Source organism: Diospyros lotus, chromosome 8, assembly GCF_014633365.1.
Source record: "Diospyros lotus cultivar Yz01 chromosome 8, ASM1463336v1, whole genome shotgun sequence".
Classification (NCBI taxonomy): domain Eukaryota; kingdom Viridiplantae; phylum Streptophyta; class Magnoliopsida; order Ericales; family Ebenaceae; genus Diospyros; species Diospyros lotus.
The window spans coordinates 3283826-3298365 of record NC_068345.1 but is presented as its reverse complement, the minus strand read 5'-3'; the positions used below and the strand labels follow the sequence as shown (position 1 = coordinate 3298365).

The following is a 14540-nucleotide window of genomic DNA, read 5'->3' as shown; positions in this document are numbered from 1 at the left end:
AGCTAAAGCGTATCCTGATCTTAACACCATGTTGGATTGAATAACCTCTTTCCATATCCAGCCTAAATTAAGCAAGATCAAGTGAAGCGGGTTTAAGAAGGTTTAAACTAGCATAAAACTCACAAAAAGAAAAAATAAATAAAACAATGTTAAAAACTCAACTTTTAACTATTACATTAAGTTAAAGCAAGAGTAAGACTGTGTAAAAAAACCCACTCTCCCCTGACCCATTCAAAGAGGGGAGCCTCATGCACTAGGGACACCCCTTTTAGAAAGAAATTTCCTTGAAAACTTGGGAAACAAAACTATGCTTCAAGGACTATTTATATTATTGTTAGTTAGAAAAAAAAAAAAAGATATTTTATTTGATAATCCTGGAAAGTTCAGGACGGAACAACCTAAGTTTAAGCCACTTGAGTTATAACATTTTCCTCTAATCTGGTTATTTATCTCAAACCCTTCTCTTGGGATCAGGGAAGGGTGGGAACCCACTTTTTTTTGGGCAAATAACCACCCTGCACTCCATATCTCACAAAAGGGGTTCTTGATGTTCTAGTTGCAGGTTTACTTGTTCACTTACCACATGCTATTAATTATATTTCAACAGCTTAGTAATAGATAGGCAGAACATCCTTCTGCTCACTTATTTAGTTTCCTCTTCTCTTGCTCCACAGGAGATCTATTTGGCGCTTTTTCTTTCTGTTTTATCTTCCTCTAATATATTGATGATTTTGAACAAGGTTATGACATCATCTCTTCAGTAAAACCAGATTTAAAGGATGGATTCTGGCTGTTCAATTTTTCATTACCTGCCTTTACAAGTTAGAGAAGACATTCTGAAGAAAGCAAAATGTATTGCCACTTCACCAACACCAAGAAGAGACAGTCATGTAGCACATCAACATATTGTTTCAATGCAGTGCTCAAATAACTCACAGATAGATTGGGGGTAAAAGCATGAAAAACACCTTACATGGTGATTCCCAAATTTCCTAGAAGATCTCCAAAACTTATGTTGCTCACGCCTTTGTTAACAGCATTTTGGAAGACACCTGTAGACAAAACACCTGTGTCAATAACATGGGAACCCAAATAGAAACACACCCTCAAGAAGCAGCATTGAACCATCATAAAGCTTTCATTAATATGGAACATCATGTCAAAAAAGGGCCTAGTAGAAATCTTGCACTCATGTAAGCATGGATGCTAAAAACCTGTCAATGCCTTTGTAACAGCATCTTTGTCTGCTGTTGCTGGAATAAGCCTGTTGAGTTGGCAAGTCACCAAGACTTCAAAATTTTGCCATAAATTAAAATAATTTCTTGTGTAACTGAAAGGAAAAGACAAATCATGATACCCAAGAGTGACAAAATCCTTGGCTAATGCATCAAAATCACGATTTATAAGATGGAGACAAGCTTCAATAAAACCATCTCGAAGTTCTTGTTTGAATTCACCCATCATACCAAAATCTGGATGTAAAGATAGCAAAAATTAGTGATTCTAAGGAAAACACAGATACACCAATGAATTTCAATGCTACTTAATTATTAATGGTGAGCAAAAAGATGCAGTAAGAACAATACAAAATCAAGTTAATATCAATACAAATAAAGATTGACAAGAGTTGCTTTTAATATCAATACAAATAAAGATCATAATTTATAACACAAATAAATTATTGTCTAATCACCATAAAGCACATTTACATCCATTTATCTTGGCTTTGTGAGATGGTATTGAGACAAAACTTTAATTATAATACAAAATCATAAAATATTAAAATGTGTGTGTGTGTGTGTGTGTGTGTGTGTTTGCACGTGCAGGGTTTAGAGATGGGTTGAAGACCCCATATCCACTAGGCCTGTCAATGGTCCACATCTGGACCAGACCCAGCTTGGATACAATTCAATCCAAATTCCTTAAGGTAATGATCTGATCCAGATCTACCTGTACTTGGGCCAGATCTCACAGATTTGGGTCTTGAAGATCTACAACCACTCTAAAATGTGTAGAAATACTGGCTTTGCATTTGTATGTAAAATATTTCGTGCAAGATATATAACTCATATGTTTAGGAAAAATATTTACATTCAAAAATATATAAATGAAAACATATAATATTTTATGTAAAGAAAGTCAAACACTCAAAAAAATGACAATGTTATATCTGTGTAATTACAATTCCTGGTCAGATAGTGAAGGTTTAGTTTTAGTCTCAATACCAAAAAGAATTATCAAAATTTTCCAAGTCTTTTTTTATATTTTCATGTAAAATTATTTCCCTTAAAAACTAGGGTAAAAGTAAAAAAATATTTTTTTTTTTTCTTAAAAATATTTTCCCTCAATTTTGTATGTCTCCCCCATCTCTCTTTCTTTCTGTCCCTCGTCTGGAAACCAATCTTTTCTCCCTCTTTCTCTTCCTCTCTAGCAATGGCAGCGCTGGCATCTCTCTCTCTCTCTCTCTCTCTCCCTCTATGGATTTATTTTTCTGCTTCAGAGAGAGGAGGGGTGAAATGGTCAGTTGAAACAGCAGGGGAAGTCATTTTAATTTTTCAAAATAGAGAAGAGGTCCCTTGAATTTAGCCTTATCTCAAGGGAGGTTTGTGTAGTTTACCCTAAAAAGTTTTTTTTTTTTTTACTTTTTTTGTTATCCAAGCACTTCAAAATGAGTAAAATGCTTTTACCAAAAAATAGTTTATGCATAACCAAATGGAGTTTTAGAAGAAAAAGAAAACTGTGGGAGATAAGAACAGGAGTATTACATTGACAAAATTTTTATACAAAAAAATTATTGTGTTGCATTCATATATATACATTCTTAACGAAAAACCCACTAGATTAAATTTTAATGAAAAATGTAAATATCACACCATTTTTTTTTAATTTTATATTTAAAATTTTATAAATTATTTGTCAAGAAAAAAGCTACATAAAAGGCAACTAAAAGGATAAAGGAACTAGGCCAAACATGTAAGGAACAATGTGCCAACTCACTATTGGGGCAATCATGGAATCAAAAAATTAATCGTTACTAATGAATAAGAATAAAATCTTCAAAATTTATGTATGAAATTGAATATTAGAATTTAGAAATACAATATTTTATTTAATTTATATTTTATTTAATTTTTTTCAAGTACTAAGACATAAGAGAACGTCTTTATAGTAAAGAATCTATATAATGGATCTGGTTTAATATCCAATAAGATTGGGTTGATCCAGATCCAATCCAATCCAGTTATAAATGGATCTACCAAATTTAGTCTTAGCTGAATTTAAATAAGATCTATATATAAATGGCCTAGACTTTGTGTGTCAGTCAGAAAGATTAGGATCAAATCTGACCCATTGACAGCCCTAGTCTCCGCTTGACCCATTCCCAACTGGAGAAAATTTTCTTCTGTCATAGCCACCCCAATGGGAGGGTGAGCTTTGGTAGCAACGGTATGGTTGCTCCTCCACAAGTTTGAGTTATGGAAACAACCTCTTTGCAAAGCAAGGGTAGGTTGCCCTCCCCAACTCTCACAAAGCGAGGAGCATCATACACTGGAGACGCCCTTTTTTATACATACCCTGAAGGAAAAAATTTGATGTCCAAACCATCCCTCCCTCCCTATTCAAGATGGATTTGAGAGGCACCCATTAAATCAGCTGCAAATTATCATTCATAAGCCAAGTCAATATCAGGCCACTTGAAAATTATAATTATTTGATTGATACCAACAACATATCAAGTCTTAATCCCATTATGTTAGGTCAGCTAACTATTTGACTGCTATGGAACCATACATATCTTTTTCCACAATTAATGCTGGCCAATTCTTAGATTCTTCCTAAACAAGTCATTTGGATGCAATAATCTGAATTTTAAGGCATATGAAGGGTGTACCGGACATGGTTTGTTCAATTGTATCAACATTGTGGTCATCCACAAACTCAGCAATACACATCCGGATTAGGCAGGTTCCTCATCCAAAAGAAGGTCTATCACAAGGTGTGATATTTTTATTGCACATACCTTAGAATCCTAGAAAAGTAAGAAATATAGTGGTACCCTGGTAGAGTGCTAAATCTGATTATAAAGATACTACTTCACATCAAATGTCAGTAGATATGGTTAAACCATATTGTCAATCCAACATTCACAATTTATAGAATTAATGTATGATAATTAAGCTGCAGTCCAGATTGCTTGCTATCTCATGTTCCACCAATAAGATAAACACGCTAAAAGTTAATTGTCACTTCATTCCAAAAAAGTGTAACAAAAATCTCATCAGGCAACTCTTGGGAAATTTGAAGATTAACTTGCATTGTTCACCAAAGATTTCAGAGGAGCTAGAATGAGTTTTTTTTTTTTTTTTTTCCCCTTTTTGGCTAATATAGAGTGAGTTTTATTACTGACAAGTTTGGATCATATGCCTGAAATGGAATTTTAACAGGTTATTAACGAATTTAAGTATATAATGTAGGGTATAACAGTAAATTGTACATATAATCTGCTGGTACCTCTACCAGGTTCTCTAGCATTCTATACTTCTGTGTAAACTATACAATACCAGTGCAAGGAATCCTTCCTTTTTTATTCCCTGTCTTCATTCAGTTATTTTTATATTGTTAATCTGTTTTTAGATTCAGAAGTTAACAGCAAATAAGATTCTACAAGAGTAAAATAACCAGTAAATAAAAAATGAAAGACTAGAACTGCTGCTTTCATATAAAGTACCTATATAGGCTAGTTTTCCATCATACGTGCGAAAAAGGTTTCCAGGGTGTGGATCTGCATGGTAAAACCCACATTCCAAAAGTTGATTGAATGAGCAGTATACTCCTACCTGCAGCAGGACTAGTAAAAGGTTTCTCATCATCAAGTATGCATATAATGTAACATTTACTTTAATTCCAATATCATCATTGCAGCTTGTTACACAAATTGACCTCAATCAAATACAGATCCTTCACTTCAGACAACCTTTGTCCCTGCAAACCATGAGATTGTCAAATGACATTATCAAAAATTTTAAAGTTACATGCACAAGGGGATGCAAGAAGCAACTTCAAGAACCATTTACATGATCATGGAATTCCTAATGTTAGGCACATCTCATGAAAATCAAATTATAATTGTAAATCATAGCATGACAAATTCATTGGTTATGGAGTATTTTTGGTTTTTCTCACATAATATACCATAAATTATTGTAGAAAGTACATCTCCCTGACATGTACATGCAGAAATTGGTATAAAAAATGTATGAGTAATTGCCCTAATATCAAAGTTTTATGGACAGTCAATTCTGGTAATCTGCTATGCAACTCAGAGAGAGTGATCATTTGCAATATGTAAGACTCATAGGAATGAAAAAGAGGAGTATTTGAATCAATGTAATAGAAAAAGTTGAATCACATCTTCAGCAACTCTTCTTTGACAACCAATATGGTGGTTTATCTTCAAGTTTGTTAAGGAGCATCCAAGCAGGTGCACCTGTCTTTTCTAGAAACCTATTATTAGCATATAGTTGTCAAAGGTGTGCCTATGCATGAGCTTTACCTGAGGGCGCCTCTGCACAGCTGAGACGAGGCACCTGCCTAGGTGCTGAGGTGCAAGGTGCACACCTCTTGCACCTATAGCATATAAATATTTATATTTTGAAAGGTTTTAGCTCGGTTTGTCTGGAGAATCTTTCTCATTTTCTTTTGTCCATATGAAAGCATAGAAGCATAGATCAGAGAGAGGCAAGTCAGTTAATGGTGGCCACTGCACAAACCCACGTGCTGGCACATGTGCTGGCAAGCTCCCAGAGCATGGGCCTCCCTACAGTGACCTGCTTTTCTCTGGAAGTGTTGTTTAAGGCAGGCAAATCTCCTCCAGCAACTATTCTTTTTGGTTTTGCTTGCTTTTGTATTTTATTTATTTATTTATTTATTTGGTTAGTTCATTGGTTGGTTTATTTCTTTGGAGTTTAGATTCACACACTTGTTGACCCATATATTTCTTTCACCGTTTGGCTACTTAGTCATATGAATATTTCATTGTTTTTTTTTTTTGGTAGTTCAGTGTTTGATTTATTGTTTTTTGTTTGGTTTTCTTTTGAACCAAGTCTTGTGACCTAATTTTAGCTATTTATTTCTTCTAATTTTTGTTGTTGGTTGTTTGAACCACCTACGGCACTGACTGTCTTCTATTGAATTTTTATCTGTTTGTTGATTACTAATCTGTAATTTTAGCTATTTCTCTTGTTTTTCATTTGTGTTTGTGTTTTTTTTCACTGATTTTCTTTTTTTTTTCTGTTTTTTGTTTCAATAAAAAAATTTATGTTGATTTCATGTAAAAATAAATCAATTTTATGTTTATCTTTCTTCTAATTAATTATTTATTTTTTTGTACCATTTAGGTTTCAATTAAATAGTATTAATTGTTATTATAGTAATATATATTGAAAATAATGATATACAAGTATTTTTATACAAATTTTGAATACATGTGGACCTCACGTCCAAGAAGCTAGCGCCTGCACTTTGTGCCTTTGACAACTACACTTGAGAGTCATTCAACCTTATGTTAATCCTCAAATCACCAAGTAACAGCATGCCAAGTTGTGTTGGAACAGGTCAACAGTTCATTCTTACTGCAATTTGATTCCCCTCCGGTAAACAAAATGATTGAATTGATGTAAGGAATATGAAAAACAAGTACCTCCACCCATTGCATAATAAGGACCCTGCGAGTTGTTTGCTCCAAATACATTTCTGGAACTAGAACATCTTGTAGACCACCATATAGCTGTCTGCTTCACCACGCAGCAGGTTAGTGTTGGAACAACTTTACATCTATTATAAAGTAACTTCAGCATGAAATAAAGCTAAAGAAAAATTTATCAGCAGATGAAATTAATGATTTCAGACAAAAATACAAAAGAAAAAGAAAAGCCACAGAAATTCTACCCGGGTAAGAATTTGAAGAACAAATACATGCTCAGTAACATGATCAACTTTAATGCAACATATTAAATCATCTACTGCTGGCTAAAAGTGGTACAAGGGATCCAAGGGACCACTAGATACCATAGTTGGTGTAATTTTCAAATTATTTCTAGTTAAATAAAATCAATTTGTTTAGGACAGAAGCTCATAGAAACCAGTCAAATATTTAAGCCACGAATCTTCAAGTAACTCATTCACATTTCATGAATTTGTGGATGAAACCTTATAACAGAGTTTGACATATTTAAGTATTAAAGTTCAGATTTAGTCTATACATGTATATTTGTGAGATTTAAAGTTAGCTTTTACCTAAACTTGAGTCCATTCTTTGCTTCTTTCACATAGTCCATCTCCTGCATTCAATGTGATTACCTGTATTCAATATAAAGCACTAAGAATATTCCTTTTGAAAGAGAAAAAGAAAGCAACAAAGTTTTAGTGTTGCCTTGCCCAAGTATTAGCAATTTATGCACTCAGAAGCACATAAGATATGACAAAGACGAATGATGAAAATTGAAGCTGAAAACTAGATTTAGGTTCATAATATCTCAACATATTGATCCTAAAGAGGTTGTCTCCCATAGGAGGCAATCGGTCAAATTTAACTTATTAGATATGCTCATTTGAAGCCTGAAGCTACAGTCTGCCTGTAGTCTATTCTGAGACAAATTACATCAATATAATGCCTTAACTCATAGTAAAACAATAACGAGTAACATTTCTTTAAATGTCAAATGTAGCCAGAATGAAAGTCTTGAGGTGAATGAATAGCACTACATTATAAGAAAAACACATGGGCATGTTAGAACTCACTCGTTGAATGAACTTGGAATTAAATAAGAAGCAATCTGATCTGATCAAATGATGTGGAGTAAAAGGCCAACTAATATACCAACTCCCAGGAAAAAATTTATGCAGCCAATCCCCCCATATGGGCAGGATAAAGATTTGTCAGATAATATAGTTAAAAGGTTTTTTTCTTCTCTCTTTCTTTTCCAATAAGTAATTGTCACGATCCCAGGGCATAATGGTCATTAAAACTTGCTGCAATCACTGCTTTGTATTTTTCTGTTACAACTTGTATTTTTTCAGTTACATTTCTGTTTTAGAATTGTTGACAGATGTAATACTTTCAGTTACAAATCATAACTGAAAGAACTAACAGTCAGGAACCTGAGCCTGACTATAATTCCTTTAATGAGAGAATTGAAAGAGGGGGAGAAATAGAGAGGAAAAAGGGGAAGAATTAGACTAATTAAGAGGGAGAACTGAGATCTGAGAGAGAGAGAGGAGAATTTAGATAGGGATTAGGGAGAAATAGAGAGATCCAAGAGAGACAAAGGGAGAATTTCAGAGAGAGAGAATTAACTTTTTAATTAATCAAAACCTAAAAAACGGACAAGAGTGCTATAGCCTTATATAGAGGCTATTCCAATACTTTAACAAAGCAATTTCCGCTTCCTCCACTAGAGTAATTGATCCTAAACTACCCAACTGTAAATTAAGCAATATCTAACCTATTACACAGACTACAACAATTAGTAAAAATAAAAATTAAAAATTACTAGGCTATATCGTGACACTAACTGTGAGAGTGGCTATATAAGCTACTCGAGAGGATCTTAAGGGATTGTTGAATGATATCAAAATTCAAGTCTTCTCCCTCAAATTTCTCTCTGATTTCTCTTTATTTTCTCTTTCTTTGTTCTTCCGATCTCACTCTCTCTGTTCGTAAGAATTCACTCTCCCTTTCTATTCTCTCTCCCTCGATTTCTTCCAATTTCCACTAAAAACCCTAGGTCAAGGCTATATCCCTGATATTTGGTATCAGAGCCAATCGATCGATTCTCGGCTGTTGATTCAGGCAAATCTTATTGAAGGCGAGCATAGTGAATTTCGAAGAATTTGAATTGTGGAGATGGCCAAAGGGACTCATGAGAGAATGCAGATGTTGGAGAAAGGAATCACGGAAGAATGCACTAAAATTGGCCAAATGATGAACGACTTAATGAATAAGGTTTCAAAGATATTTCAGCTCAATCTACCAGTGGATTTTCCTCCAAGATCCACTGCATAATAGATTCTAGCAGAAGCTGGAATCTTACCTAATACATCCGGTTTGCAAGAAGCTGATGAATTACCTAGCATTGGATCAAGCAATTCCGATTGAAAGATCATTCATCTATGCAGAAACTGGTACTGGAGTCCTTCCTCAGATTTCTGACTTATAGGAAACTGAGGAACAATCTAAATTGGTAAAAACATTGATTCATTAGATATTCCGCATATAAATCATGTCGAAGATGAAAGCCGAGATGAAAAGATCTTTCAGGCATCTGATGAGATGTATGCTCTCAGCATCTATTCTAGGCTGGATGGAGGTCTTGTTTCAGCCATTGTGGAACCTGCGGAACATTCTCATCTTCTCTTATGCAAGCTGGATGCCAAGAAAGGAATGGTAGTTGCCAGAAAAGTCAATGTGACACCATTGGAGGAGAAATTTGTTGAAAATGAACCTTTGGTGTACACTAGCAAGCTGGAAGCAAAAGATGCGTTCAAGGAAAAGGCTCAGGTGGAGCAAAGGTGGATGCAGGAGGAACAATTGAAGCGGACTGAACAGAAAAACCATGATGCATTTCGAAAGATGATGGAAGAGCAGGTTGCCGCCGGAATACTTATTGGCTATTGCTAAAACTCACTGGCGTAATTACTGCATGTAGTTTGAGGAAATCACTGGAACTTCTGTTTCAGAATACAGACTGATTAGAGAAGAGTGATTGGACAAGGAGATCTTTGAGGATCACATTTTACATTTTCAGGAAAAGCAAAAGAAAAGGAACATAAGATAGAAGAGGAAAAGGCTAAGAAGGAGAAAGAAAGAGAAGAAACAAAAAAATGGAAGGATGAATCAGACAGTGAAAGCAGGGACTAGATGACGAAATGTTGGTCTAGTTACTGAGATTTCTTGGGGACAATAAATCTTTTAAGGATGGGGGATTGTGAGGATCCCATGGCATAATGGTCATTAAAACTTGCTGCAATCACTGCTTTGTATTTTTTTGTTACAACTTGTATTTTTTCAGTTACATTTTTGTTTTAGAATTGACAGCTATAACATTTTCAATTACAAATCATAACTGAAAGAACCAACTGTAAGACCGGCTATATAAGCTACTTGAGAGGATCTTTGGGGATTGTTGAATGATATTAGAATTCAAGTCATCTCTCTCGATTTTCTCTCTGATTTCTCCCTATTCTTTCTCTCTTTCTACAGCCTTGACCAAGGGTTATATCCCTGACAGTAAGATGAGTTAAGAGGGTTGATATCAGAAGTTAGTCCTTCCCTCAAAGTAACATGTGGTAAACCAAAAGGAATCAATGAATGGGTTGGAGAAACAAACTTGGAAATATTCACATATTATTTTTAAAAAAAAATAAGTATCGGAACATGAATACAAACCCGAAAGAGACTTGATGCCCATTCATCCACAATAGCCTGCAAATTGAAGTTAACTTTATAACTGCCGCTAACTTTGAAATGAAGAGAAATCTCAGTAGCTATGCCCAACTACCTCACCAGACACTCTCAAAAGGTACTCCCAAGTCAAAAATCAAAATCATCAATTTTTTGTATTTCGTCCAATTTATTTCTTATCTATTCCTAATCCCAGTTCCCACTAGTACTCTAAAAAAAGGTTGCACATCTTAGCCAAGGTCATCTACTGTGTCTGTGTCAATACCTGAAGATCAGTGTTGAATTTGCGTGTTCTCCTGATCACTCCAGCAAGAAACCGCAAGATTAGTATGTCTAAAGAAATAGCTGCTTGAACTCCTGGCCTCTGTACTTTGACTGCAACAACCTGTCCGCTATGGCGTAACCTAGCTTGATAGACCTTCAAAAAGAAAAATACATGATAAGTAGAAGGAAGGAGAACTGCTTGAGTTTCAGTTTCATTTTTAATGTTTCAAACCAATTATCACAGGAATATCAACTACCAATTGAATGCAACAGAAACATACTATCAATCACAAACCTGGCCAAGAGAAGCTGCTGCCACAGGCTCTGGTGAGATCTTAGAGAAAAGCTCATCTATTGGTACTCCAAGTTCCTCTTCTATTGTATTAAAAGCAACCTCAGTTGAAAATGGTGCTATTCTATCTTGCAACAGTGAAAGCTCGTCCAGATATGAAGGTGGTATCAAGTCCTGCAAGGAAGATTTTGCAAAACCGTGCTTATGAATCTAACAACATAAAAAAGTAACAGGAATCCTAAAATAAACCTATACCTAGCATGAATCTTTTTTTACTCTCTCTAAAGGTATCTTTATTTACACATTCTCACAAGGGTAGAAACTGGAAGTATTGATAAGATTTATGTAATGGTGACTTCACCAATCACAAATTTACATGGTTTAGTTACCACCTTACCTCTGTGATAATAGTCCAACTCCTCCATGAGCCTGAACCATTTATTCCAGTAAGTTAATTTTTCCAGCAGAGTTGCTTTGTGCCTGATAATTTTAAAGAATTTACATGATACACTGATTTCTAGCCACGATTAGTATTGTTATCTTTAATTGTAATCTTAACCATTTTAAAAGCTTTCATTTGTCATATATGTTGATGAGACTAAAAGCTCATTAACACTATTATTGTTATATTTCTCAATTATAGCACTCATGAACGGTATTGATTAAAAGCAAGGCATAGCCCTAATATCATGTTTACTCATCCCTTCTCAGGATTTAAAATTTCAAATTTATTAACAAGGCATAATCCTTAATATCAGAAAAATGCAAGTTTTTGAAGCCAGAGCAAGGAATGGACTGGGAGATGAAAAGAGAAGATGTGTAGTTGCAATTTAAACAGTACTTTTGAGTTCAAAGAAAAAAGAAATAAATCAATTTATTGCATGGAAGTCAAAAGAACTTCAATCACTGATTTCTCATTCATTTTCTAGTCAAGAGTTCTGCTCCTCCCATATTTTTCACCATGACTAAACTTGTGAAGGCTTGCAATTGGGCTTTCTTTTGCATTTAGCTTGTGGCCTGTTGGAAAATGAGAAAGGGGCTGGCCATTCTAATTAATAGGCCCTGCATGAAGCCCACTTAGTTAATTTTGGGGGAGCATGTAAGCCCCAACATCTAGCTAAAGAGCCATTTTGGATCTCAACAGCTTTTCTATCTTCTCACTCCCTCATTTTCAGAAACAGCCCAAAGGCCAATTATCTTGAGGTGAGACAGGTTTGATTCTCATGTTGGTTTGGAAGAACCACGTGGAAGTGAATTTTAAAATTGCACAAGTTCATCATTGATTCTTGATGTAGTAAAACAAGAAACAAATACTTTGCTAGACTTGTAGATTCCAGAATGAGACAACTGTTAATGGCTTCCTGTTAATCTTTGGCTTTTAACCCATATTTGCTAAACATGCCTTTAAACCATCTACTATAAACATGTGTGACAGATAGTGGTACACCCAATATTGATTGAAGCGTGTATCCAGACATTCATCCAGCAACCTTAATTTTTCTAAGAAATCACATTTACTGAACAAGATTTTACACCTAAATTCGTGTTTCGAAAACACAACTGGAAAATGAAAACTTGATTGTAATAAAATTCAAAAGAGACTGGATATTGTAAGTATGACCTTGCACAGATTGATCTGGTGAAACCCCTAACAGATAAGCTTCACTTTGAGATGTCATTTTTCATCCTACCCAAATTGTTCAATAATCATATAAAACATGCAAGTGAAAAGAGAAATTTTATGAGAATTACCTCCAAGTTAACCTGTAGCACATTAACACTGCAGCAATAAACTAAGCTTGCTGATTGGTATCTTCAAAAAATATCAAGTGGCAGATACTTTAAAATTCAAACTCAAAGGTTGGAACTCACGAGCAAATATGAATTCTCCATAATTGACTAGATTCATCACGTGTTGAGAAAGTTTTCTAGTGATTCAAACATGGTGCAGTTTTATCCTTAACCACAGCAAACCAATAGCGAGAAATGTGAAAAATGATCAAGTAATTCATTGTATGTGAGACATGTCAGTACATATCCATTTACTACCAAGGTATGGGTATTAAATAAAAGTATTTTTCTGAACTCGTCTCTGGACATACCCACAACTTCTATAATCAAAAGCATCAGTAACTGGTCGAATTCACACCAAAATATTGAGTTGGTATGTAAAATACAAAGATCAGACCCACCACTATAAAATTAAACATATTAGCTAGGCTAATTAGAAACAGCAAATATAGGTTAATATAGTCATGCAAACGAATTTTCAACTTACTGCTCGAGATGAGATAGCCTGGGCAATTTTGATGTATGCCTACAGAACGTTGGAAAGAAACTTAATGAGTTGACAGGAGACTAACAAAAAACTAAAAATGACAGTGGCCAATCAGAAATGTATAAAAATAATCGCCGGGGGATGGGGCACCAATCCATAGTCATAACAAAACCGAAAAAAGACCTACCGGACCAAGCTGTACCAATAGTTGCCTCAACTCTGCAGCCCTTACCTGAAACCAAACAAAAATACAGTAGAATTCAGGCACATAAGTGCATATGATTGAGTAGTAACAGTGACTCAGAAGCAACAATAACCTCGAACATTTCCTCCGATCGCTCGGTGACGCTATCAAGGTATCTAAGAGCGAACCACCGGCCCAGTGTAGCACCGACCTGAGCCACGCGGCGGAGGAGGAGCAACGGTCTCCTCCAATAAATCGCGGCTATCTTAGAAACGCTGTACTCCGTCAGAGAGTCCGCCTCCAAATCGCTGATCTCAAACAAGTACCCGGAGTACTCCGTGAACGCGTCCACATCGCTGCCACTTCCGCCGGCGACCGCTGCGGACGGCAGGATTGCAGGTCGGATTCCGCCACGGGCCGCCGGAATCCGCCGGAAGCGGCGGCGGAGACGGCGATCCAAATTCAAACTGGCAGGACACGGCGGGCAGGGCGGGGCGACGAGAATCATAATTACCTATCGGAAGCTTACAGAAAACCAAGAGAATGCGTGCGTATATGTGAAATCAAAATGCAGAATTGATTGTGAGCGAATTAGGGCTTTATTATTATCCCCCCTTTTTTTTCTGTTATTTTGCGAAACGGAGGATTATTATTGTAGCTGTGGAAAGGCCACGTCGCCGGTGCGGCGGCGCGTGGGACGTTGATGGAATAGTTACGTGCGAGTTGAGTTCTGGATATGGCGAGTGATGATGATATGACCGTAACGGAATTGTGGAGCATAGTTCTCGCGATTTGTCCGTTAGCATGCTTTCGAGGGTTTTCGGGCTTCCAGTTGGGGCATGTTTGGATGACAGTTGGAATCAAGCGGGATTGGATTAAACTCTCCCTGTTTACTCCGTCCCTGAAATTTGTCGACGGCTTAGAATTGGTTTTGAAAGTTTGTGAGGTTTATTTAATTAAGGGGTATTTTAATCTTCAACATTCTCCCCTCGTTCTTAAACTTATACCTTAATTATCCCCAAACTTGTTATGAAGATTTAAAAAAACCTCAATTTTTAAC

At 35.7% G+C, this 14540-nt stretch overlaps 1 protein-coding gene across 3 annotated transcripts in view; it reads right to left on the bottom strand.

Moving 5' to 3' along the window:
* LOC127808234 (uncharacterized aarF domain-containing protein kinase At1g71810, chloroplastic) overlaps positions 1-14540 on the bottom strand; it is a 48129-nt gene that overhangs the window by 31948 nt on the left and 1641 nt on the right. Inside the window, exons 1-13 of one of the 3 annotated variants that reach the window (XR_008024892.1) lie at positions 13614-14303; positions 13484-13528; positions 13297-13335; positions 11022-11192; positions 10728-10880; positions 10448-10483; positions 7297-7340; positions 6701-6791; positions 4942-4983; positions 4730-4838; positions 1358-1472; positions 1215-1264; positions 974-1052 (exon numbers count right to left, since the gene is read on the bottom strand). Coding sequence is in view for 2 of the 3 variants with exons in the window: in XM_052346678.1 (XP_052202638.1) it covers positions 974-1052; positions 1215-1264; positions 1358-1472; positions 4730-4838; positions 4942-4983; positions 6701-6791; positions 7297-7340; positions 10448-10483; positions 10728-10880; positions 11022-11192; positions 13297-13335; positions 13484-13528; positions 13614-13988 (1349 nt within the window). In the remaining variant the exon portion in view is untranslated. Of the gene's footprint in view, positions 1-973; positions 1053-1214; positions 1265-1357; positions 1473-4729; positions 4839-4941; positions 4984-6700; positions 6792-7296; positions 7341-10447; positions 10484-10727; positions 10881-11021; positions 11193-13296; positions 13336-13483; positions 13529-13613; positions 14304-14540 lie in introns of those variants that run through there. The other 2 variants (XM_052346679.1, XM_052346678.1) reach the window with 2 other exon arrangements.